At 32.5% G+C, this 23,354-nt stretch overlaps 1 protein-coding gene across 1 annotated transcript in view; it reads right to left on the reverse strand.

Moving 5' to 3' along the window:
• Positions 1 to 4,986: 4,986 nt before the first annotated feature.
• LOC149806767 (cilia- and flagella-associated protein 57-like) overlaps positions 4,987 to 23,354 on the reverse strand; it is a 31,041-nt gene continuing 12,673 nt past the window's right edge. The window contains exons 8-19 of the mRNA XM_089957273.1: positions 22,095 to 22,421; positions 19,651 to 19,824; positions 18,278 to 18,595; positions 17,493 to 17,586; positions 16,812 to 17,002; positions 15,800 to 15,973; positions 14,641 to 14,799; positions 12,719 to 12,862; positions 11,835 to 11,951; positions 8,583 to 8,714; positions 7,450 to 7,593; positions 4,987 to 6,262 (exon numbers count right to left, since the gene is read on the reverse strand). Of these exons, the coding sequence (XP_089813399.1) occupies positions 5,951 to 6,262; positions 7,450 to 7,593; positions 8,583 to 8,714; positions 11,835 to 11,951; positions 12,719 to 12,862; positions 14,641 to 14,799; positions 15,800 to 15,973; positions 16,812 to 17,002; positions 17,493 to 17,586; positions 18,278 to 18,595; positions 19,651 to 19,824; positions 22,095 to 22,421 (2,286 nt within the window). The 3' untranslated portion in view covers positions 4,987 to 5,950. The remainder of the gene's footprint in view (positions 6,263 to 7,449; positions 7,594 to 8,582; positions 8,715 to 11,834; positions 11,952 to 12,718; positions 12,863 to 14,640; positions 14,800 to 15,799; positions 15,974 to 16,811; positions 17,003 to 17,492; positions 17,587 to 18,277; positions 18,596 to 19,650; positions 19,825 to 22,094; positions 22,422 to 23,354) is intronic.

The raw sequence follows: 23,354 nt of genomic DNA on the forward strand, positions 1-23,354 counted from the left end.
GGTTTTCAGGGTTTTAGTCATTAGACATGAGTGCTTTTATTTCCCAACAACCTAAGAAATCTCATGGGTTATGCTATTAACCATTATCACCTAATCACCTTGAAATCTGTGACATGCATTAAAACAACCTTTGACGCAATGATTGTTCAGAATCAGCAATCTATTCATGTTTAAAACACTATGCCCATGGCTAGATGAGGACTTGAAAATTGGTGAGTCCCTCATGCATGTAAATATTATGATTAAAATATAACATTAGTTAAATTATAAATATTTATTTCCTTTTTGTCAAAACTTGCTTCATTCACATTATCTTATCTGCATGAGAAAATGTGAGACTGACCATGACATTGACTACCTGGAAATGATAGACAGACTGTAAGTATATGATGCAAAATAAAGGACCAGTAGATAGAAACTGAACAGTTACATATTTAAAGAACTTGGTACAATAAACATGGAATAAAGGTACTGATATATGTACTGTGGTGAGATTGCTATGTCTAACACATGCAGAAGATAAAACATTGGAAACTGAACATGATCAATCTCTCTTGATTGATTGATTAGTTGATCTCATCATTAATCTCTCTCTGTACTGAATACTTTACAAACATGAGATATCCAAACTGAATTCACATTTGATTCTACAAAACCCTGCCTCAAGCCCCATTGTGGCTTAAGTGGGTCCTACGCTCAGCCTACTCATAGGCTAAAAAGATGAGTGTTGTCTTATGAAGATTCAGCTCATTATACAGCAATCTCTGCAAGCCTCACTTTCAATTGTAATGTTTTGATCAGAGACATAAAATAAGCTGTTGGCTGTCATGCAGACAACCTTCTAAATATTTTATCTCAGGATTTAGCTTTGCATTGACAAGATTTGAATTGGATGGGTCTAATGGCTGCTGCCCAGATGACCCCCAGACCCAGTTAACATCAGCACAATCTCTTCATGGTTTAGAACTTTCACTGGATTTACCCATAGAAAGTTTATTGGTAATAAGAGTTCAGTAATCCTCTTCTTAGCCAGATATGGATCACATGACCTTTGCTTGTGCTGCTTTCAAGTTAGGAGAGCAAGTTATCTTTCATATATGGAATCTACCTTTTATTCCCTCAAAGGATGTCTATGGTATAGGTAGGATGTTCCAAATTTGATCCTCCTATTACCTTTTCTACTAACGTTAATGTGATCGGGGACCATATTCGAAGAATGGAGTTGTTTTTTTATATAAATTGCGTTTCTTTGAAAATACTTACCCAGTTACATTACTTTAAAAGTATCTAAACCTTCACAAATGAGAGCGTTCTAGTTGATCTATAACTTGGCTTAAAACTAGCACCACCTGGCAGCAGCAAGGGGAGGTAATGGGCAACTACTACTGCCCTTCAACTATGTATTATAAAAGGAATGGACAGGAATTTTTTTCTTTGTTTATCGGTCTGGATTCAGGAGATAGTGGAGTTTAGTTTCTAACACTGATGTGATTCAGTAATTATTCTCAGAGAAACATAACTGACTGAACAATTCCTTTCTATTTATTTTGTGACATAATAAACATTTTTGATACTGTATACATTAACCCGGCAATAAACAAAATAAATTGTATACAATGAAAGTTCATTTAGCATAGATTAAAACATCATGCATTTTTCAATCTGATTGTTTTAAATAAAAAGTATGATGAATTAAAAAAGAATTCCAACCAACGATGTTGATGTGAATATTCATTGGTTTTACATAAACTTTTTACTTTGGATATTTATGGGAATTTCAGTGACACATAATTTACAAGCAATGGAAGATTTTTTTTATTTTAAATGTTGACAGTTTGAACATTATCACAAATATTGTTTTTAAATATTAACTGATTCAAACACATTCAACTCAAGATATTTAGCTTTTATTTGTCAAGGTGAAACAAGCAATATGGCATTCCAAACATCATCATCTTTACTGACTGTGTTAGTTGCATTAAAGATGCAAATCCCCCATATAGTTTTTGGAAAGGAGATATATACTGTTTGTATCATATAATAAACAAACTAATTAAATATGGGTGGAAAAGCACAGAATATGTTTGAAACTATGCATGAAAAATATGCCACCACAAAATTGCTAAAGTCAAGTAGCCCTAACCCAAATAATCATTTTAAATCAACTCTTTGGCACATTGGAGCTACCATGTGTTGTATGGATAACATAGCATTGGAAAATAATTTTGAAGTTTGAGACTCAAACCCACATGCAGGAGCAAGCATTTGCATATTGTAACCCTGGTATGATCCCTAGTACCATATCTCCTCATCAGTTGGGACCCAACTGCAAACAGTATAGACCCTGATCTGCCATTGCATAATGTACTGCAGATTATGGTCTATGTTTGTACTACTGCTTACTCATAACAAACTGCACAAACCCAGATTTGCCAGTGCATTATGCAGCAGCAGATCTGGACCAGTGTAGTTCACATTTGGAATTGACTTAAAAGCAAGCATAATATGTAAATATATAAATATATTTATCTATATCTTCAGTGCTCTTTCATACACCATTCCTTTGTACAAGTATAAATACATTATGTGTATCAAAACCTTATACCAAGTTAAAACTGTACAAACATATTTTTGTACAAATATTTCAACAGCAAAATAAATATGAATTTTATTTGTGAAAACAGAAAGCTAGAAACAATATAAACATAAAGAATCTATAGTTGCAGGGTAATATTGACAAGCAATTAGTAAAATTGCCCATAATCTCTACTGACCAGAAACCCTAAAAGCCATTTGAATGGTTGTCTTTCTGTTTTCAATAACTAATTCTGTTTTTTAGTTTATATATACAGTGGAACCCCGCTATAACGCGCCTCGCCATAACGCGAATTCGGATATAACGCGGTCGTAGCATGGCTCCCGAAATTTCGTATATTCATTCACACATGGAGAAAAAAATTTGGAGAAAAGTAAAAAAAAACAAAACAAATTAACTTCATTTTGGGCATGAGATTAGTTGTGACTTTTAAAATAATATGATCGTGGCATGGTTCCTGAAATTTGAAATTCATTTACGTGTATTTTTATCGGACCGTGAAAATATTTGTTTAACGTACGAGAAATAGTGTGTAAAACGTTTATTATAATTTGGTGGAAGAATTCGCGTATGACTTTTAATAATAAACGATCGGAACTTAACAATTTATCCTGGTTCTTTAAGTGATTTTGGAGAAGTGATCGTGTATGAATTCTAAAATAATACGATATATATAACGTACGAGAAATAGTGTGTACAACGCTTGGCTTCTGAAATTTATCAATTTGAACAGGTTGTGGTGAAGCTCCGTATTCTACTCTAGAAGAGAAAACTGGTTTCATTAGGTTTTTGAATTGTTAAGCCGAAGTAAACATTATCGGAAGTGTTACTTATTACGGATCCATGAGTAAAGCCAGTAAATCGTCTTTGTGATTGTCTTCCATGAATTCTGTATACAGTCGTTGCTCAAACAATAGCCGACATGGGCTTCTTATTTAACTGCAATCACAGCCAAGCAGTAGACAAAGTTGTGGTTGATACAAGAGGTCGCACAATTTAATAAACATCAAAGGACGAAAGCCGCCAACATGTATGCTGTGCTTGGCGGTGCGATCAAACAACAAACAGTTGAAAGTAAATAATATCCACTTTATTATCTGTAAATTAAAAGGGTATGAAATTGTACATCCGTTCAGCTTAATTTTGTTTTATATAAAAAGTGATTCGTAACCATTGCAGGCCTTCATTACTTAGTTATTGAGCTTTATCTGTGTACGTTGTTTGCTTATATAAAAAAAATATTTTACTGTTATGGAAAAGCAAGTTCAAAAACGCAAGTCGTTTTCTGCTAAAGAGAAACTGTATGCCCTAGATCAACTAAAGAAGGGCAAACAACATTTCAGTACACTAACAGCAAGAATGCTTGGATGAATAGCTCCATATTTGACGACTGGTTTCACAAAACATTCGTTCCAGATGTTCGGGCTCATTTACGAAAACTCAAGCTGGAGGAAAAAGCTCTCCTCCTGCTGAATAATTGCCCTGCCCACCCCCCAGCGGAAAATCTTGTCAGCAGTGATGGCAAGATCAAAGTTTCGTACCTCCCGAAAAACACTACGTCAGAAATCCAGCCACTTGACCAAGGCATAATTTCCGTATTTAAACAAAATTATCGCCGTGAAATGATAAAGGGAATGGTAGCAGATAATAACGCATCCGTCGACACATCATTGGCATTACTCAACTTAAAAGAAGTATTAATTTAGCAGTTTTCACATGTTTCTTTCGATGTTCACAAAATCTGAAATAAAAGTTATTTGCACGCTGAAATCATGCGTTGATTGTTAATTATTCTTGCAGTTGTCGCATATGATAAAATTTTAGCGGTATGAAATTTGTACAGACACCGTATGTAGACCCGGGAATAGCTGCATGCAATGACCGTACGATATCAGACGGCAAGTAAATGGTTTCAATATTTTGTTCATCCTATATTTTACACGACGAATTCAGACTATTACAAAATTATTGAATATTTTAAATCTGTACGATTTTCAATGAAATTACATCCATTATGGATGAACTGCATGCCACGACGGCACGGTAGCATACGGTGTTGATACACTTTTCATGATATAGCGATAGTCTGGTATTATCGGTCAATCTGTATTATCGTTCAAACAAATAAAAATTAGTAAATGTTTTTAATGCACAGTAATAACCTATAAATATATTAACCTTCGATTATTTTGAATATATCTTAATTAATGCATTCCAGTTAATATTCATCTGATGATAAGCCGACTTTTGATCATTGTACATGTATACACGTATATGTTCTCGGAAAAAAAAGTTAAATATTGTAAAACCCCGCATTAACGCGACCCCGCTTTTAACGCGATCCGATTTTATGGACCCCGATCATCGCGTTATAGCGGGGTTCCACTGTATATATATATATATATATATATATATATATATATATATATATATATATATATATATATATATATGATAAAGTGACAACATTTGCAGAAAAAAAAAACAAATTGGTGTTAATGTTTATAAAAGAATCATACATATTGACAAGTAAAAATACAAATAATACATATACTTCCAGAATGAGTATTTTTCAAAACAATAAAACTACAAAAGGAAATGAAATACCCATGAACCATACTTGGCAAGAAACCCCTTGCACCACAGTAAAATACTGTATTAAACAAAACTCGACACATAAAAATTAATGATGTCTGTAAGAGATAAAAATAGACTATGAAGAATAAATGTCTTTAAATATTATATGAAATATAAAATAATCCCAAAATGTGTATTTTTTATCATAATCTTATGATTAGATTTTTGAATACCATAATCAAAAAGATGAATTGCTTAAGTGACTCTTACTCAATAAATATGATGCAATTCTCTGTAACAAAATATATGGCACAGGCAAAAATGCAATATAAGCATCAGCTGTATTAATGAAGAAATAAATTCTTAAAGAGCCAACATTGTCTTTAGATTCCCATGAAAGTCAGTTTGATTTTCTAGGGGTTCCTAAAAACCATCAGGAGAAAAAGTCCTTATTGGAAATATGATAGTTTGTTTGGAGGCTTTCAGTTCATTGTTCTTTTCACTATATATTTTAAAGATCATGCCTTTTAAATTGAAATGAACTATTTTAACCCATCAATTAGGTTTTATTAGAAATAAATATTGATTGAGATGGCCACAATAAATCAAGATCACCTACTCCAAATACAGTCAACTTACAGTGATGAGCTTTGTCCTTTACTATTCAGTCTTTGTCATACAGATAACCAATTTTCTGTACAAATTCATATCTTTTATTGTTTGAAAATAATGCATTTTCTGATGCATATAATTTTTGTTTTCCCAAATCATGCGAAATTAGGCAGATGCTTCCACCATTTGCATTGGTGGAAGTTTTGAAGAAGAATTTGGCCTTGACCCATTTTCTAGCTCATTAATCTGTAATCGTAACCTTTTAATCTCCATTTTCTGCATAGCAATAATTTTCTTTTTCTCCTCCTCCACTTCTTGAATGGTTAAAGCTACACGACCGGTGGAAATAGTTGCTGGTGGATGCTCTCCTTTGTTTTTGCTCACACCAAGTGTAGACTCTAAATCATGAATATGATTCCTTGCCAGCTTCAACTCTCTTCTCAGATCATTGATTTCTGTGATGAGGGTCACATTTTCCTGAAAATTCAGAATAAATCACCATGAGAACAAAAACATGCAATACAATTTACAGTTAGTATTAAATTATTTAACATAATACTGTGAACTGACGTTATTTGGTGGTGTACCAATATATGTGGATTTTGTGGTTGTTATATACTATGAATTAAAAACACATGAAACAGTTATCTTTGTAAGTAATAGAACCCCATCTGTAATACACGAAAATAAGTAACAGTGAAAGTGTCGTGTTTCACAAACTACAAGAGTCCCTTGAAGGGACTGACACTCTGCTAACTGAAAATAATTTCTTTGATTTTGAGACAAGACCATTTCTTCCTTTTAACTGCAGACTATTGAGACTATCTTTGATATTTTAAAGTGATAACAAGATTTTTCAAATTAGCTGCTGTAGTTGACATATTGGATGACAACCTGGTACCATTTTCCCTTAGGACCAACAAGGCACCTTTCATCTCCCCATATGGTATAAAGATTTAAAATACTTTTTGTCTTTCCAGGAGGGCTGGATTCGAGAGGTAGCAGTTTCTATTCCTAGTATTAGTATGATCAGCAAGGTATTCATTGTGAAACATAATTTACTAGAATATATATATTCTTGGTTAGATACAAATTATCTGTATGGATTTGTCTATTTTTTTCCATAATACAAAGTACTTCAGTACATTCATAAATATTAAAAGCTGATCTATGTGGGTCATCATATTGCATATGTGATATATCATTCATCTTTGTTATCTCATAACATCCAGCTGTTATCTGTACCAATTTCTTTCAACAATAGACTTGATTCATCTCAAATCTTTTTATATTCCACCGCTTAGGTGGCCTAGTGATTAGAGTGTCCACCTTGGATGCAGGAGGTCGTGGGTTTGAACCCTGGCTGAGTCATACCAAAGACTTCTAAAAATGGTACTAACAGCTGCCTCACTAGGCACTCACTCAGCATTAAGAGGTTAGTGTTAGGACTGGTCAGCCTGGTGTTAGGATACTGTGACTGGGTGGGACATGTCCCAGTGCTAAGCATCACTATATATTGACACACTGCAGACATTGTAGCAATATGATGGAAAATATTTAAAAGCTAAGTTAAAAATCTAAATCGCACACACACACTTTTTTTTTTCCATGTTTGCAATGATCTGATGCATATATAAAAGCCTATTTGAGAGAATGTAACTGACCTGCATAATCCTGACATTATCAGCTCTATGAATTTCTGTGTCCTTTGCTAATTTTTTCCGGAGTGAAGCCACCGATTTCTCAAGGTGATCTCGTTGACGTGCATATTCTCTCTGAACCTCTGCATCAACACTAGCAGCATCAGCCTGCATATCAATCAAGTAAGTCTCTATATTTTTCCTATTTTAATTTTTCATTTTGTTAATTAAAAGGATTCAAATGCAATGAAACCTGTTTTAGTGGACATGAGGATATGTTATGATAAAGAACATAATTAACTGAACCCATAATATATGTACTTATGTTTTTCTACCCCTATTTATAGGACACTTGTCCAAAAAGGACAAACTTTTGTGGTCCCTTTCTTATTCATTACCAGTATATATGGTTATGTTGTAACTGAAAATAACTAATATCCAAAGAAGAATACATGTTACTTATGAATTTTGTTGAATTTGAATTGAAAACGTTATTTCTCAACAACAAAAGATCCAAGTTTTGATTAGGTGTCTTATATCTGTTGTAATTTATTTTAATTCAGCATATTGAATTTTGCAAATGAATAAGTAAAGATATATTCAAACATTAAAATATTTTTAATATGATTTAAAAGTCAAATATCAAAAATTCAAATACTCAGAGATCAATACTTGAACCTGTTGTGTAACCATAATGTTGCTTGCAACCTCAAGAATGACAAACAACCCAGAATTTGAACAAAAGTTAAACCTACACCAATTCAAATTTTCAAAACTACTATAAATAACAAATTTTACTGAGTAAAAAGATTTTAGCTAATTTAGCAAATTTATTGTTTTGGTTAAAATGGGTTTTTTTGCCTAAAAGTATAGGATATACAACACTCCCTCACTAGAGCACCCTTAATTATAACAGTTCCTTTTATAAGGTGAATATGGTCATATATCAGGTTGCATTAGGCTGTAGTAAAATTACATGTATCATGTAATTCATTATAAAGCAGTATGTTATATGACTCATGGACAGTGTTATTATGGAGTGTTGTAGTATTATTTCTCACGTTTTACAAAAATATTGTATTGCTATGTGAGTTTTTGGAACAATTTAGCGATGCTTAACTAATAAGAATAGCTCAATTTCTAATTCTAATACATACAATGTCTTCATGCACATGTTTCTCATAGAGGGCTTTGATGCTTTCCTTCAACATTTTCGGTTCTTGTATGTATGCCACACAGTTGTGTAAATCTGTCTTGAAACGTTTCACCACAGCCTCTTGATCATGCACCTGTCACAATCAGATTTACTGTGCTATAAATATGCACTGATTACAAATTTAAGCCTTCATCCTAGAACATTATAATTAGACTAATCTGTTCACCTGTTGTAGAACCTTGTAATTAGACTCAACTGTTCACTTTTCGTAGCACCTAAAATGATACTAAAACATTCACCTTTCTAGAACATTGTCCTAGAACATTGTAATTAGACTCAACTGTTTGCCTTTTGTAGAACATTGCAATTATAGTAAACTGTTCACCTTTGTAGAACATTGTAATTATATTTAACTGTTCACATTTATAGACATTTTAATCATATTAAACTGTTCAGCTTTGTAGAACATTGTAATTACATTAAACTGTTCACTTTTGTAGAACATTGCAATTATATTAAACTGTTCACCTTTGTAGAACATTTTAATAATATTAAACTGTTCAGCTTTGTAGAACATTGTAATTACATTAAACTGTTCACTTTTGTAGAACATTGTAATTATATTAAACTGTTCACCTTTGTAGAACATTTTAATAATACTGAACTGGTCAGCTTTGTAGAACATTGTAATAATATTAAACGGTTCACCTTTGTAGAACATTGTAATACTATTAAACTCTTCACCTTCATAGAACATTTTAATAATATTAAACTGGTCAGCTTTGTAGAACATTGTAATTATATTAAACTGTTTACCTTTGTAGAACATTGTAATTATATTATACTGTTCACCTTTGTAGAACATTGTAATACTATTAAACTGTTTACCTTTGTAGAACATTGTAATTATATTATACTGTTCACCTTTGTAGAACATTGTAATACTATTAAACTGTTCAGCTTTGTAGAACATTGGAATTAGACAAAACTGTTCACCTTTGTAGAAAATTGCAATTATATTAAACTGTTCACCTTCATAGAATATTGTAATAATATCAAACTGTTCAGCTTTGCAGAACATTGTAATTATACAAAACATTTCATGTTCGTATAATATTGTAATTTTATTAAGCTGTTCAACTTTTGTAGAACATTGTAATTAGAATAAAATGTTCACCTTTTCTAGAAAATTGTAATTAGTCTAAACTGTTAATCTTTTATAAAACATTATAATCAGGCTAAATTGTTCAACTTTTTTTACAAATCTAAGTTGACAAGGGCATTTAGTCTTTAAGCAGGCCATATAGATACTGTCCCTGCTTCCAAGAACTTCATTTCTGCTCCTGAACTCTTGCTTTTTAAAATGTACAGCTTTCTATATATTGGGCACTCATTTAAATGGATCATGGGTGACTAGACTTCCATTCACAATTAAAGCTAGTTATATTTTCTTTCTTTTTTTAAAAAGAAAAAGAATTTTTAAACAGATCATATCTAAATATGTTCTACTGATATTTCATTTGTGGGTATACTTGTTCTTGAGGCGTGTCATATATTCAGTAGGTAATCATGTCTAGATCAAACAATTAGTTCAGCTTGTTAATTGTGTGTTTCGCTACTTTTTATAATAGTTCATAAACAAATTTATTCCTTTTTTGGCAAAGAAAGCTGAGCTTTAGTTTGAGTGTAGAATCTTCCATTGTAATCAACGTCTATAGAGAGTTAAGGATTTATAATTGTCTATTTATAATATATCAGTATCTTTCCTTGTCAGTATATGATTTAGGATGTACAGTTGTCTTTTTATAATACATATCAGTATCTCTCCTTGTCAGTACAGGATTTAGGATGTACAGTTGTCTTTTTATAATACATATCAGTATCTCTCCTTGTCAGTAGAGGATTTAGGATGTATAGTTTTCTTTTTATACTACATATCAGTATCTCTCCTTGTCAGTAGAGGATTTAGGATGTACAGTTGTCTTTTTATAATACATATCAGTATCTCTCCTTGTCAGTAGAGGATTTAGGATGTACAGTTTTCTTTTTATACTACATATCAGTATCTCTCCTTGTCAGTAGAGGATTTAGGATGTACAGTTTTCTTTTTATACTACATATCAGTATCTCTCCTTGTCAGTATATGATTTAGGATGTACAGTTGTCTTTTTATACTACATATCAATATCTCTCCTTGTCAGTAGAGGATTTAGGGTGTACAGTTGTCTTTTTATAATACATATCAAATTGCAAACAGCTCATACACAGATCTACCCTTGCAAAATACCTAGGCAGATCCAGACCAGTGCTTTTGCTTGAAATCAAAACTACAATCAACAGTATAGACCTGGCTTGGAGATTATGAAACTCTGAGCTTGGGTCTGAGATTGAGTTTTCCCTAACATCCAATCAGAAATGACTATTTTAATGTAATGCATGGTGATCATGAATGGCTCTAGTCAGAGACTGATTCCATTATGAGCCAGTCAGAAATGAGCTTTCAAAAGGAATATCAGCTGTGCAGGGTCAAAGTAAAATTTTGAACTGTAGCTTTATCTGTAGTGCATTACACAGAAGTCAATATGGTAATTACTACAAACATATTGTGGAGAATATGACAAATAATATATTGTTAATATGGCTACTAACATTGTGGGGAATATGGCTACTGGTTCATGTATATTGTGGAAAATATGGCAGTAAACATATTGTGTGGAATATTGCTACTAACATATTGTGGGAAGTATTGATACTAACATATTGCATGAAGCATCACTCCTAACATATTGTATGGAATATTGTGAATAACATATTGTGTAGAACATTGCTAATAATATTGTGTAGAATGTGGTTATTGTTGTCTGGAATATCACTACTAACATATTGTGTAGAATATCACAACTGACATTGTGTGGAATATGGCTACAAATAATCTTGTGTCGAAAATGACTACAAATATATTGTATAGAAAATTACAACAAATATATTGTGTGGAATATGATTACAAATATATTGTGTGTAATATGACTACAAATATAATGTGTGGAATATGACTGTGAGAATATGGCAAGAAGCATATTCTGGAAAATATCACTATTAACATATTGTGGAAAATATGGCTACTAATATATTGTCAGAAATATTGCTACTAACATATTGTGGGGAGTATCACTACTTACATGTTGTGGAAACATTGTTACTAATATATTGTGCAGTGTGAATTTTTCTAGAAGCAGTGTTGTACAGTACATACTTTCTGCCTTTCCTGCTGCAGCTCTTTTTCTGTGGCCTTAAGTTTCTGACGCAGCTCTTCAATGTTCAGCTCAAGTGTTGTGTTCTGCTTCTTTACCCTGAACAGTTCACTCTCCATCTGCAAACGAGTTTTATAATCAGACTTATACGAACTTTTAGGATCAACACCAAATTATGTAAAGCAAAACCTGTATATTGCTCCATTTTCCATTAATCTGGTCTGGAACATGCCATTTTGGCAGAGGTAAAAACTTGTCCCATTTTGTTACAGAATAAAAAACAAGAACATAAATCCAATTATAAATTTAATATAGTATGCTATACTAGTTTTCTCGTATCACACAAACTTGAAGACTTTTTATTTTCTAAATTCAAATACATATACTCACTGATAACTACAACTGAAAACAACATACTCTCATTTCCATTGCACAATGTGCTGGCAAATCAAGGCCTGTGTTGTTGGCTCTAGTGATTTCTCCTTACAAACTGCCTAGACCTAGATCTGGCAGCACAATAATGAAGTGGCAGATCATGGTCTGTTCAGTTTGCATTTGGATTTCACTTATAAGTGAGTATATATGGTACTAAAACACTGTTACGGCTGGAGTAAAATTAAAGTACAGTATTTAAATAGTGCTCCAGTGCTTAAATAGTACTCCAGTGCTTAAATATTACTCCAGTGCTTAAATAGTAATCCAGTGCTTATACAGTACTCCAGTGCTTAAATAATACTCCAGACATAGCAAGTATATTGTACTTTATGCTTAGTCAGTTATGCAGTTGTTTTGATTTATAGCAGACAGATGACCATGAAAATAGTTAAAAATGGCCATGAAAATTTGCTGTTTTAGACAGTGTCTATGACAAATTTCTTTTGCTCACTTTCTGTATTTGCTCTTTCATCATTTTAATGTCTTTCTGGCGTGGCTCAATCTGCTTCTTCAGCTCTTTGATCTTGTAGTCCAGAACAAACTTAAACTTCTCCAGTTCCTGATTCTTCTTCTTCAGGTCATAGATTCTCTTCTCCTGAAAATGAAGAATTCACAGAGTAAAAAAAATTAATGATATCCAATTAAATTCTACTAAAACAACAATAAATTCTAAGTTGATGTTTTCTATGAGCTAACCATGCAATGTAACATTGCCATAAAAAATCAGATTTCTGCAACCATTACTGCTCCGTTGAGAACCATCATTCTTGAAGAAAGTTCATGCAGCATATTTATCTTTCTGTTCAGGATAATCTATCGATCAAAGCAATTTCACATGCCCAGTGTTGCAACATTTGACCAGAATTCTGCACAGCCATGTTTGAAGTGGGATTGATAGTTTCTTTCAAATTGCTGTTAGAATTTGTTTTCCTTTCATTTTTTTCCACATGGTTTTTTATTGTGTATGGCAAGCTCTCAACTCAGTCGGTGGACACAGAGTCTATGCCTGGAATGAGGGCTTGATCAGTGCAAAGTAGATACATCTTTTTCAACTAATACATATATTTAAATTTCCTGTGCTGCACTTTCCTTTTTGGGGGAAGCTTACAGATTCAGCCTACATACCTGGCAGCTTGTATCCATACTGATTTTAAAAACAACAAAAAGCATCAAGGATATAAAAAATATGCACAACTTTCTGATTTCTTTCACTGATTTTTAAATCAATCTTATACAAGCAGTCCCTAACATTGTTCTTTTTCTTCACACAAATGGAAGTTCTGAATGTTAAGAACAAGCCTGTTCACTAGTGTCATTTTCCAAATGCTAGAAGATTCCATTTTCAGTGAAGGGATGAATGCAAGGCTTACACAAATATAGAAGGTAAATACTTTGTCATCTACATCCAATGTATGCGCTGACTACATTTAATATTTACGAAAAAAATGAAGAAAATAAGGAAAAAATATGCTCTTGCATCTTAACATTATGAAAATTTATGGAATTATCCAAAGCTTACAGAACACACATCACTTCTGCTGTGTGAACTATATATAACTACCTATGCAAATATAATAATAATAATAATAATAATAATAATAATACTAATGACTTTCTTTAGAGAAGCGCAATTAGTTACAGAACTAATCTACCTTGAGGCCTTCTATCTGTTATGTACAGTATATACAGTATATACAACATGATGTGAAGAGTCTGGCTTGACACTAAATAATTAAAAGGGGAGATACAGCCTGGCTTGTGGTCTTTTTTTATCCTGTATGTTTTTAAAGTGGCATGTTTGTTCAGTATTCTAATGAACAGATCTGTCCAAGTATCTAAAACATCATCAATATCTTCAAAGATTTGGACTGTACTCCATAGAACCTGTTTCGGACCTTCCAGGAATTTAATAGTATCAAAGTTTTGAAAAGATCTGTAAGTAATGGATTTGTGGATATTTTTATTGTTTCTTTTAATATGGATGCTGCGTTAGTGTTGAAGTTCTGTTAGGTTTAAAATGCAGATGTATAAGCAACTGCTTGGTGGCAGTTGAGTTAGAAATTATAAATCAGTGAATGAAATTAGTAAGGTTTGTGCATTTTTTTTATATCATTGATGCTATTAATTTCCAAAATCAGTATAAGCTGTAGAGGTTGTAGGCTTAAACTATAGTCCTTTACTTCATTTTCAAAATCACATATAGAGCCCTACCATGGATGCATATTGCAGATGTAACCTACTGGAGATTTTTGTATATATAGAGTTTCATGGATCACTTGCTAAGCAGTGAATTGTGTATTGTGTCATTATAACTGTTCAAAAGCACATGTGTAGAAACTAATACAAGGGAAGAGACAAGAAAAAAAAACTAACTTTGTCCTGTATAGTATCATCTCGTTCCTGGATCTGCTTGTTGGCATTCTGAAGGTCTCTCTCCAGATTTTTGATGATGCCAGTACGTTTGGTATTCTCCATCTGCAGTTTTTTAATCTCCTCCTTGTGTTCCTCAATATCCTTCTGTAAACTGGTAAACTGGAAAATTAAAATGAGATATTTAAGTATTGTTGCTGCTGCTGCTGTTTTGATGATGATGATGATAATTTTGATGATGAAGAAATAGTTACTGTACTGTGTTAGTTACAATGCCTATACAAAAAATCAGTTGTAAAAGTAGTGTATTTTTGTCTAATTACATCCAGATGATTTCCAGTTGTGTAACAATTTTGTTGCAATGTTCTTTTTTATAAACTGATACAGCTACATGTACAGATGTATAGCATTGTACTAGATATACCCATCACCCCAAAAATTAGTCTCCATTCAGTTCTTTGCTTTGTCTTGGGGGAGGAGGAAGATGGTTGTTTTAAATCAAAGAGCAATGACAGGGATTCAGGTCTACATGAGACCAAACATACCAAATACACTTGCTTATAAGTCATACCTAACTGCAAACAACACACACCTTGATCTGCCATTGCATAATGCACTTGCAGATCAGGTCTATGTTGTTTGTTCTACTGATTGCTCCTAACAAACTGCACAGACCCAGCTGTACAAGTGCATTATGGAACAAAAGATCTGGGTGTGTGCAGTTTGAATTTGGACTCAGTTTATGAGTACCTAAAGTAGACAGACTGTTTTGAGCTTGTGCACATACAAAAATTAAACAAGTATGAGTATTAATTAATAATTCTGAACCAGGTCTTAAAATATGTTACCTACAATTGCACACTGTAGCAAACAACTTTGAAACCTTATGCTAGTTTGTGCAGAGCTGAGTCAAAAGGTTTTCTGTAAACACATCTAAAACAATTACAAAAATAATTTGTTACATTTTTCGATGTTTGTTCACAAATTTAAATGGTGTAGACTTAGATCTACTTATGTAAAATAGATCTGATTCTGAGCTTGAAGTCAGATGAAAAGAATAGAATTAATTCTGATTTACCACAGCAACAATGGCAGGTCGGAATATTACATTGTTGTCAGTTACTGGCATGTTAAATTAAAGAAAGTACAATAGTGATGTTACCTTTTTCTTCATGATGCTTGTTTCCCCACTGAGTCGGATGTTTTCTTCCTTCTCACTCTTTAAATGTGTCTCATATTTAAGTTTGATGTCCAGAATTTCACGATCAGCATCTTCCTCAATCTGCTTCTTTGTTTCCTCATACTCCTTGTTTTGATGCCTTGACTCATCAGCAGACTAAAAAAACAGCAACATGATTATTAGAATATTCCTTTCTGATCTATGTCTCTCTCTGTCTCGTTCTATATTTCATTGCATCATCTCTGAGTTTTTGTGTCCCTCAACCCTATAATACTATGTTGTCTTTCTTAATCTAGCAGGAATTTGTTTATGTGACATCCGTTTTTAAAGGATGACTGTTTATCATTGCTACTTGAATTATTTCACTTTAATTTTTGTTTCTTGGTACTGAAAACAAACCATAATGTCATTTCATGTAATTGCTGCTAAATACCTTAATTTTGTGTTTTATGCACTATTATGACTCAATCTTGTTAGATCTTGTAAAACATCACTCAGTAACTGGTAAATGCCTTACTATTGTGTTATGCAAGTACTGAAATGTCAATTAACAAGCAAAGCCAAATGAGGATCTCAGTTTGATATATAAAATAATAAATTTGAGTCGGGAGGTTTTTAAGCATCATTCTGATGGTATAGGAGAACCATCCTCTGCACTGTGATTTTTGGTTGCCTTATAGCACAGTGTCCACGCTCTTTTACTAAATGTAGTTTTTGTTACTAAAAATAGTAACAAACTGGATGGTCTTACTAAAATTGGTAACAAATTATACATGCAGATCCAATAGCATTTCAGGTTAATTGTATATATAAGGGAGACAACTCAAATTTGGGTAAAAATGTATACTTGATATTAGTTATCTCCTTTTAATATTGTTCCACTGACAGGTATATAGTAATAACAAGTAATTATAGTAGTTGTGACAAGTAATTATGACAGTTCTGATGTCGATAATGGTGGCTTTTGTCTTTATAAGATAATTGCTAAAATTACCTGCTCTAATTTAGACATGGCCTCTTGTATTTTAGTTTCATAGTACTCCGTGAGCTCCTCCATTGCCTTCTGTTTGCTCTCTTCCATCTCCTGCAGCTGACGCTCATAATCCTCCTGCATCTTCATGTACTTGACCTGCTGTTCCTGGAATTTCTCATATTCCAACATCAGTTTCTGATTGTTGGCTGATTCTAAAACAAAAATATAAATGTGTCAAAGCACTAACACTTTTTTAATACAGCTTATTTCACAAACTCGTCATTCTGAATGCAAGGACAACTTCAGAGTATAACAGGGGCCATAACTAAATCAAAAAGATGAAAACTTAACTCAAGTTGGGTCTTCTTAATAATAAATAGGCAAACAGTAAATTTCATGGAGTCCTTCAGACATTATTGAGCCAAAACAAGATTAAAGCTGCAAAGTCAAATTTCTGAAGCAAGTATCTGGTCATTATTTGGTCAAATTTTAATGGAACAAGGTCAAAATATGTTTCCTTCCCTCATTTTAAGCAAAAATTAAAAGAATCTCCAAGGGTTAGTGAGCTAAATAAATCAACCCTCAAACTTGTATTGGTTGCTAAACAACATCTAATAAAGTTTTGGGGACTGATTTATCAGACTAACCATGAACAAAAGTGAATTAAAAAGTTTGTTTTTGAACACCTCAAGTCTTTCTTACCAAGGTCTGTAAGTTCCTTTCCATGTTTATCCATCACCTCTCGTATCTCCTCCTCATGTTTGGAATCATCCTTGTCTTTGTCAGTTTTTAGTACCTGCAGTAACAAGTAATGCACTCCTTATAATTACACTGACACCTGTCTTGAGAGACCACACTCTCTGCCAACAAAACAGTGGCCTCTCAAGACATGTGGTCTTATTTAAATTAATTAAATTGTCATGAGTACAATAAGCTGTTCTTTATGACAGGTGGTCTACCAAAACAGTGGTTTCTCAAATCATGTTTTGCTGAATTGAAATAACACATACAGACTTGGGTGGGTTGAGGAATACAACGAAAATTCAAGATGCTTTTCATAGACATGGTCTGTGAAATGAAAGTGATATCAGCAGCGGCCTTAGCAAATGCGGGGCCTGATTTGGATCATTTTGGCAGGGTCCCCAGGAATTATGGCCAGGGCTCCATGTGAGGATGGCATTTGGAATAAATATTTAAACAAGTTTTAAATGATATTGAACTTAAAATTTTCTTCCATCGCTTTAAAATTACTTTCTTTCCATAGATATATTTTTAAAAATTAATAAAGTGCAGTCCTGAGTGAGTAATTTCTACTCTTATCATTATAGAAGTCAGTGGCACATGCTTCTTATAAGGAGACCAAGAAAGCTCATCCACAAGAAGCAAGGGCTGCAATTCCACAAGATTTCTGTGTCAAATGGAAAAAACTGATTATTAACAAAGATTTATGCAGAGAAATATCTTTGTTTTAACCTGGATGTTCTTACTTGATTTTTTGTTTTCAGTGATTCCATTTCTGCAAGAAACTTTTCTGTTAGCTCTTTAATCTTTTCATTGTAGTTCATGTCCCTAAGACGCAGCTGGTATTCATTTTCCATTTTTAGCTCATCAACTCTGGTCTTGAGTTCAGCCATCATGGAGTTTTTTTCCTCAAGGTCGCTCTTTGTGATCAGAATTTCCTCAGCCCAGCTTATTTCTTTGTCTCTCTTTCCTATTCTGCCATCTTTTTCTGCTATCTTCCATAGCATGATCAAGGAGTCTTCTGACACAGTGATAAGAATCTGGTCATCATAAGTAATTTTCATCTGTAATAATAATAATAATAATAATAATAATAATAATAACAATAATAACAATAATAATAACAATAATAATAATAATAATAATAATAATAATAATAATAATAATAACAATAATAATAATAATAATAATAACAATAATAATAATAATAATAACAATAATAATAATAATAATAACAACAATAATAATAATAATAACAATAATAATAATAATAATAATAATAATAATAATAACAATAATAATAATAATAATAATAATAACAATAATAATAATTATAATAATAATAACAATAATAATAATAATAATAAAAATAATAATAATAAATCAGCTAATTGTCATCAGATCAGTCTGTGAATTTTGCTGCCATCAGCTGTCCCCAACTAAATTCTAAGTTCTAAATTAATTTGTGGTTTCTCTGTGTTTCATACAACTATATCATTGTAAAATCCTTGAACAGTTTTTTTTTAAATTATATTTGTGATTGTTCCTATCTAATAAGCAAATCTTGACCTGTTAATCAAATTGAAAACTTTTGGGTGAGAATGACTGGGTAAATCAAACATCATGACTATAACAATGTTTGCAACACATTTCCTGACCATGACCAATCCAGCATAAAATTCTGCATTTCCATTTTGAAAATGTGGATGCTGCATTGATAGTTTCCAACATTTATTCAGAAAACTAAATGTTGAAAACCCATTATTACATGGTATATGAATATACATGATGTAATAAGTACCCTGCATAAATTTGATTGTTTTTAAATATTTATCCTGAATTTTAGACTTATACAAAGACTGAAAGATAAACACTATAGACATGTTATATACCCTACCTTCATTACTACAGACATGTTATATACCCTACCTTAATCACTCTAGACATGTTATATACCCTACCTTAATCACTCAAGACATATTATATACCCTACCTTAATCACTCTAGACATGTTATATACCCTACCTTAATCACTCAAGACGTTATATACCCTACCTTAATCACTCTAGACATGTTATTTACCCTACCTTAATCACTCTAGACATATTATATACCCTACCTTAATAATTTGACTGCTATGACCCTGATGTTCCTGCCACTCCCCTGGGACAGTCAGGGGATACTTCAATGACCACAGTGTGCCCTTTGAAGTACCAGCAAACAACATCCTTCCTGAATGGGAGAGGGACACACAGCTCAGAGTTGTCTCTCCTGCCTCCACTTCTCGTAATATCTGAAATATGACAATAAGACACAAGCATACTGTATAAAGGGAAATTTTTCATGGCTGTTTTAATTTATGATCATCCACAGAGAATTTTTAATGACTGAAACATTTTCAAGTATATGCATAAAGAAGGATATCCTTACTCTCTATAATTAAAACAGTTTACTTTACCAGCGTTAAAAAATAAACAAGTATACAGGGTAGCTGAAAAGAAACATGGCTTTACATTTCAATATCTTTTGCTTAGATTAATATCGGTATGATTTTCATCACATTAAAATTATATAATCACGATTGCTACCATCTTGCAACAAAAATGTGACAAATACACCATTTGTGATCATCAAAACAACTGAAGTAAGAAATCTGTATGCTCAGCTATATTTCAATTCGAGAATACATCATTTTTAAAGCCATCACAACTAATTAAATGAAGGTTGTTGGCAAGCAAATTGGGGATTTTATTTCAAGAAAAAGGGATATCTTTATTTTAAATACAGATATTTGTGTTAAAATAAAATATATATTTGTTATTAAATGGAGATTACTAAATTTGAAGTTGAGACATCTCTGTCTGGCACATAAAGTTATCTCTGTTTAAAAAGAGATATCGTTTCAGTATATATATATATATATATATATATATATATATATATATATATATATATATATATATATATATATGATATTTTGATATATGTTTTATATATAAAAATAGCTGTCTTTCAAATAGATGTACAGTATCCTCACTGAAATGCGGATATATTGGGATTTTTAATGAAACCCCCATTTGGCTTTATAACATATTAAATTGGATTTTATTAAAATAACATATCTCTTTTTTAATTTCAAGTGTATACATATGACCAGATACCATTTGTCTGGTTCCTTTTTTAATTTCAAGTGAATACAATTGACCAGATACCATTTGTCTGGTTCCTTTTGCAAGAATTTAAATTGCTACAGGTTATGAGCTTGGAAGTAAAATTTGGAAGATCTTGTTTGAAAATGCTGATGATTGAAATATGCTGGAGAATTCTCCAGATATAAATACCATTTAGCATGAGCCTCCTTTAGAAGGGATAAATGTAAATTGTAAACACTTTTCACAAAAGGAAAAAAAAAATCCAAGGGACAGGACATGAATGGACACCAAATTTCTGATAACTGAAGTCCATCCATTTTAAAAACAAGTTTTCAAAAAATTTATTGCCAAGTATTTTAAATATTGTTTCATGTAGCATAATAAAATACTGGAGGACTTATCATTGCATAGAAGTGCTGGAGATTGATAAAAATTAGTGGAAATATATTAATATGTAGTGTATTTAGTGACTACAACATAGACCTTGATCTGTTGTTGCATAATACACCAGAAAATCAGGATCTTTGTACTAATTGCTCCTAACAAGCTGCATTCTAAGACCCAGATCTGCCTGTGTATTAAAAGATGGCAGATTTGGGTCTGTGTTATTTCCAGTTGGACTCAGCTTACAAGTGATAACATACGGTATATGTATTGGAACAATGCAGCATACTGAATCGCATAGACATAACAGTGGTTTGAAAATCCTGGAATTTGGATGAACATTAATGTGTCCAATAATGTCATAATGGTATAGATTTTAATTCTGTTCCATCTTCAGACATGCCAATTATCTGGAGAAACATGAGGATCTTATGATGACAGGCTCAACACCCAATAACAATATGTCTGAAAATTCTGATAGGTGGTGTTAAAAAAAATTTAAATTTCAAGCAATTACCAAGTGTCACTTTTCTATTATTACATTATTTCACTTCCATAAAGAATAAAAAATTGAATGTGTAAATAATGTGTAAATAAATTTATGCAAGATCTTGAAATGTATTGTCTACTTTGAGTTCATGTTTTTTTTGTAATTCATGAAAGGACCCAAATGACAAGTAATATGACCATGTTTTGCAGTACAGGAAAGAGCTGATTTAAATTACTCTCTCTCTCTCTCTCTCTCTCTCTCTCTCTCTCTCTCTCTATATATATATATATATGTATATATATATATATGTGTGTGTGTGTGTGTGTGTGTGTTTGTGTTTGTGTGTGTGTGTGTGTTTGTGTGCGTAATTGAAAATCAGGTTCAAAATGAATAAGTACTATTATTCATTAATGGCTTTCCTAATTTAGAGATTCAGATACTCCAGTCACTCTGTATCAAGGATGATTGTAAAAACAGGTTCATAAAAAATTATGTCAACCCAAAAAAGATAAATAACTGTCCTTGCATTTCCCCCACCTGAGAATCTGCAATTTCCTTGAGTGTCCTATCAGAGCCTACAGCAAATGTTGTTTTGCCCTCTGGAGTGACAGCAACTCCTGTATAATTACAGGTTTTAAGAACACTTTCTCCAACCCTTTTTCCAGTGTAGGACTCCCACTCATACACTGCTCCATCAAGGCCACAAGAGACGATTCTGCTGTCATCTGGACTCCACACCACTGATTTAATCTTGCCATTGTGGCCTTTCAGATTAGTAATTATTTCAAACGTAACGGTGGAATAAAGCTGGATGACGTTGCTGCTCACAGCTGCAAACATGTGACCACCATTGCTGAAAGAACACTTGCAAAGGAAAAAAGACATAAACTTGAAAAATATACAAATAATTCTCAAAGGGAAAGATCAATCAGAATAATATTGCATGCACAAGTTTCAAATTTCATCCTCAAAAAGAGATAATCCAATTTTATTCATGATTACTCTGTTGGCAACGATAAACATTTTACTTTGGCAGATAGCAAGATTTTAATTAAAATCATAATATCTTGAATTTCCCAAAAAGTCTTGTTTTATATGAAAAAGACTTCTGAAGTTTTCTTCAACATTTTGTTTGAGAATAAAAAAGCTCCCATGTAGAATAAAATTATGAGCCATTTTATTGTCCTTTACACTAGGATACCTACCTGTGACAAAAATTACAATATTGTAAGGAATATTATAAGCATAATAATGGAGAACTCAGTAGAATTATAATAATTGACTAATTCAGTGGGACTTGGTATTCCCCACAAGTCATGTTCTGTAAACATTATACTCATGTTCTTCTTGGGATAATTTACTTTACAAAATTCATTATTTTCTTGTTCTTTGAAATTCCATGCAATTCTGTCAAACATCCTCCATGAATTAAAATGAAACTATATTTAACCCATGAAATTAATCATAACACAAGTCCCATAAAATGGTTTCTTCAACTTTACTTTTCATCAGGAGGGTGTGTGTGTGTGTATGTGTTTTTGGATTTCTAACATAGCTTTAACATTTTTTCAGTCATATCCATATAGTGTGACAGTTTATAGTGATGTCTAGCGCTGAGCATCATGCTGCAGACATGTAGCATGATATCCCACCCAGTCACATTATCCTGACACCAGGTCGACCAGTCATAACACTAACTTCTTAACGCTGAGTGCCTAGCAAGACAGCTGTTAGTACCATTTTTAGAAGTCTTTGTTATGACTCATTTGGGGGGTTCGAACCTGTGACCTCCCGCAT

Source organism: Sinohyriopsis cumingii, chromosome 1, assembly GCF_028554795.1.
Source record: "Sinohyriopsis cumingii isolate HCF-2022 chromosome 1, ASM2855479v2, whole genome shotgun sequence".
Classification (NCBI taxonomy): Eukaryota; Metazoa; Mollusca; class Bivalvia; order Unionida; family Unionidae; genus Sinohyriopsis; species Sinohyriopsis cumingii.